Below are 4,376 nucleotides of genomic sequence, written 5' to 3'. Positions count from 1 at the left end.
AGAGGAGGAGAGAAGGGGGCTTGCAGTCCCCACTTTGGGAAGCGGAAGAAAGAGGGTGATCAGGAGAACTGGTCACGTTGGAACAATGAGGGAAGCAACAGCAGCTCTCTCAGGAATGGGAGGAGGGGGGGAAATGAATTAACTCCATTCCTGGGCCTCTGAAATTCTCCCAACTGGAAGATGACAATGACTATGATGACGACAACGATGGTGTTGATGATGACGATGTTTGTGTGTGTCTGTGTGTGTGCACACACGCGTGCTTATGGGTGCATGTGTGCATTCCTATACACACATTATGCAAAAGCTGGTCTATGAACTGCCAGGTCGCTCTCCCTTGGGTAGGAAAACCTCAGGGTCAACCAGCTGGGGTCCCAGAGGCCTTACTTGGTCCAGGATATCTCGGATGGAGCGGCAGGGATTCTTTGCAGAACTTCCAGAGCCACAGGGCCTAGCACCAGCTGAAGGATCGGGTTGGGGATTGCCATCAGGGCCGCCACTCAGGGTGGAGGAGGAGACAGAATTGCAGGGGTGACTAGAAGAGACGGACTTGCTGCCACAGGGCTGAAGGATGATCTTACCACTGGACTGGGAGCTAGAGCTGCCACTAAAGGAGCCTGTGCCTGGGGAGGAACAGGGTCCCTGGGAAACCCCACCACAAGGATGGGAGGATGAACCAGAACTGATGGAAATACTAGAACTGCCATGGCTTCCAGTGCCGGAGAAGTTGCAGGGCCCCTTAGAACCTGTGGAACTGCCTCTGCAAGGCTGGACCCCACCAGAACCCACTGGCTGGAACACGATAACGGAGGAGGATCCTGACTGATAGATACTGGAACCAGAAGAGCTTTTACTGGGAATAATGGGATTGCTAGAAAAGTATTTGCCTTCCGAGACGGGTGGGCCAGCTGCAAAGGAGGGGACCCCCAGAGAGCCTTTGACAGGGTTGTCTTTGGTGAAGTAGCCCACAGGGTAGATTTTCCCCCGACTGTAGGTCATGCCTGGGACCAGGTAATTGTCAGAGGAGCCACCCACCACCTCATAGCTGCCATAATTGTCTATGGAAGTGATGGGGGGACAGGGCTTGCCTTGAAGGACACCGTTACCGCAGGGACCACCCTGAACCCCTCCAGGGCCACCAGAGCCATGCTGCTCCACCACCACCACCACTGGCCTTTTCCCCCCTGACACAGAGTGGGAGTTAGAGATGTAGGAGTTAGAGTGTGAGACAATATTACCCCCACTGCAGGGAGAGTCAGAGACATCAGAACTGCAGGGGTTCTGGTTTTGGCCACTGCTGCTGGACTTCCAAGTTTGAGAAACAGAAGAGCTCGAGCCTCCCCCAGACTGAGAAGAGCTTATGACATGGCGGGAAGAATTGTCGTCAACTGGTAGAGCTGAGCCAGACCCTGACTGAGAACTGCTGCCTCCCGAGTGAGAACTGCTGCTTAAGGAGTGAGTGCTGCTGCTTCCGGAGTGAGAGCTGCTGCTTCCGGAGTGAGAGCCGCTGCTTCCGGTCTGATAGCTGCTGCTTCCGTAGTGAGAGCCGCTGCTTCCCGTCTGAGAGCCGCTGCTTCCAGATTGGCTGCTTCCATACTGGGAGCTGCTGCTTCCGAACTGGGAGGAACCAGATGCACCTTGAAGACTAGAGCCAGAACCAGAGAAGCTGCTCTGGGAATACCCTGTTCCCGGTTTAAATGAGGACGATCCTGAAAAAATGCCCTGGGAGTTGCTGGAGCCGCTGGAGCCGCTGGAGCCACCAGCACCACCAGAGCTACCCCCAGCACCACCACTGGAACTGGAACTGCTGGAGCCTCCGTGGCTACTGATGCTATTGGCACCCCCATTGAGAAAGGGGTCATTGGGGGAGGTGATGCGAGCAGAGCTCTTCATGGGGTCTGAGAAGGTCCTGATGCTCTTAGCCAAGGTACCTGTGGGAGAAAGCAGAGGTTGGTAAGACACAAGAAGCTTTTCTTTTTCCCCTCACCTTTTTTTTTTCTTTTTGGGTCATACCCGGCATTGCACAGGGGTTACTCCTGGCTATGCACTCAGGAATTACTCTTAGCGGTGCTCAGCGGACCATAAGGGATGCTGGGAATCGAACCTAGATCTGCTGCATTCAAGGCAAACGCCCTACCCGCTATACTATCACTCCAGCTCCTCTCCCTCACCTCACTTTAGATTGACCTCAATCCCCTGCCAATGGAATTTCTCTGGAGAGGAGCCCAGGAGGGTAAAGGGAACTGGCTTATATCTCTAAAGGAAAGTGAGTTGGCAAAATAAGGGCAGCTTCATATTTAGGGTATATAAGGGTAGGAGGGGACAAACATCTTCCAGAGAAAAGGATAAGACTCCAGAGCAGAAGCTCTTGGAAGATAAGAGGGAACCGTGGAACAGCAGGACAGCTAGATGTACAAGAAAGGCCCCAGAGAGCCAGAGCTGAGCAGAGTTATGAGGGTTGGGGATAGACACCCTTCAGAGGGAAGAAATACAGGCGAGGCTGTGGGAGAGAAGGAGAGAAGGCAAAAGACAAAACAGGCTTGAGGGGGAAGGAAAAGCCATAAAAGAGACAGAAAAGCACTCTATAGACAAAGAGGGTCTGAGGCCAGGGCAGAGACCAGTGGAGATCAGTGACCCTGGGAGAGTCCGGCCTCAGATAAAGGATGGAGATTCTGTTCCCATCCTCGTATTGTCTATGCCAGGAAATCAGGGTGGGGACCCGGATGTGGGGGCACCCACTGTTGCTGCAGAACTTGCTGGTACCAGTGTGACCAGACACCGCGCCCCAAGCCACCCCTGCTCTCCTGGCCCTGCCCAGGGACATGGGATGATCCTCCCTCGAGGCTCGTGACCACTATCAGCTTCACTCTCTCCCCACCCAGCCAGTGTGAGCCAGCCCCCAGACCGCATCTGTGCCCCTGCCTTTACCTCCCTCTCAGTTATGGAACCACTTCTTCCTTAAAGCCCAGGCTCGTGCTCACTGCACCCCCATCCTTCCTCTGCTCCTCACCTCAACCCTGGCTCCCCAGTGGCATGGCCAGAATAGGTGCAAGGTGCTTTAAGAAAACAAAGCATTAGCCACCATTCTCCTCGAACACTCCACCTTTGACCCAACTTCCACAATTGGGCATGTCCCCATTTTCTCCACAAAAAAAAGAAATTCTCAGTGTCCTCCTCAATGCAAAACCCCAACTGTGTTAACAGCTTTAAAGCTGCTCTAATCTTCAAGTTTCCTATCTCTTCTCTGCTCTCCAGACCACACAGTCCATGTCCCGTAAGCTCCCCGACTCTCACGGCCTCCTGTGGAGAGGAGGGACAACTCTTTCACATGTTCCTGTATTTAAAACACTGGAGCAGCGCCAAGCACACAGAAAGGGCTCTAGAAAAGGTAGCGATCGTCATGACTATGAAATATCCCATCTTCATCATCTAGCGCTGATAACATGAGTAATAAAACCCACAGCACTGGGGCTGGAGAGATAGCACAGCGGGAAGGGGGTTTGCCTTGCATGCAGCCTACCCGAGTTTGATTCCCAGCATCCCATATGGTCCCCCAAGCACCACCAGGAGTAATTCCTGAGTGCAGAACCAGGAGTGACCCCTGTGCATTGCCAGGTGTGACCCAAAAAGCAAAAAAGAAAGAAAAAGAAAAGAAACAAAAACAAAAAAAAACCCACAGTACCCACTGAAGCACTCATCATATGCAAGAAAGATCCGAGCTAGTAGTTACCACTAACCACCCCCGACCCCTTTAGCGCTGCAGAAAGAGGCTCAGAAAGTTCAATGACCTTGCCCAAGGTGACAAGGCTATGAGAAGCCCCTGCCTTCCCCCATCCGGGGCCTCTCCTGACCCCTCTGGCCATGAAGGCCCTCCCTGCTGGGGATCCTAGCCTTCCCCAACCTGCTCTCTGCATCCCTCCCGACTCCGGCTGCCAGGGCCCTGACCCTACCTGGCAGGAGCAGACTGGCCAGCAGCAGCACCATCATTCCTTGCCCTCCCACACGCCCCATGCGGCGTGCTTGCGAGGAGCCCATGGTGAACTGTGCAGTCTCTGACTGACGGCAGCTCGTGGACACCCAGGGCCTTTATGCCACGATGGACATTCTCTGGGCAGGAGTCACTGCGGGGAGGGAAGCAGAGGCGAGGGTGGGTGCCTGAGGGAAGTTGGCGTGGCTGGGAGGAGCTGAAGTAATCAGCCGGGGCATCTGCCTACTCAGCAGCAGGGGAGGCTGCGCTGTGGGTCCCCCTGGCCACGGGCACTGACAATTCCTGCTGCCCGACAGGCCAGCCCTGGTCATCCGTCTAGTTGCCTAACCTGGAACCAGGCACTCTGCCCGGCAGCTGCCCACTCTGAGGAGGCCCCACTCCCAGGCTT

General features: G+C 54.7%; 1 protein-coding gene across 1 annotated transcript; it reads right to left on the bottom strand.

Moving 5' to 3' along the window:
* Positions 1-312: 312 nt before the first annotated feature.
* CDSN (corneodesmosin) lies at positions 313-4,035 on the bottom strand. The gene is made up of 2 exons (XM_056127681.1): positions 3,951-4,035; positions 313-1,931 (listed from the first exon to the last, which is right to left on the bottom strand). The coding sequence occupies exons 1-2, from the start codon at positions 4,033-4,035 to the stop codon at positions 313-315; spliced, it is 1,704 nt and encodes a 567-aa protein (XP_055983656.1).
* Between the last annotated feature and the right edge of the window lie 341 nt (positions 4,036-4,376).

This window comes from Sorex fumeus, unplaced genomic scaffold, assembly GCF_029834395.1.
Source record: "Sorex fumeus unplaced genomic scaffold, SorFum_2.1 ptg000063l, whole genome shotgun sequence".
NCBI lineage: Eukaryota > Metazoa > Chordata > Mammalia > Eulipotyphla > Soricidae > Sorex > Sorex fumeus.
The sequence above is the reverse complement of the archived record's forward strand: the minus strand, read 5'-3'. Positions and strand labels throughout refer to the sequence as shown.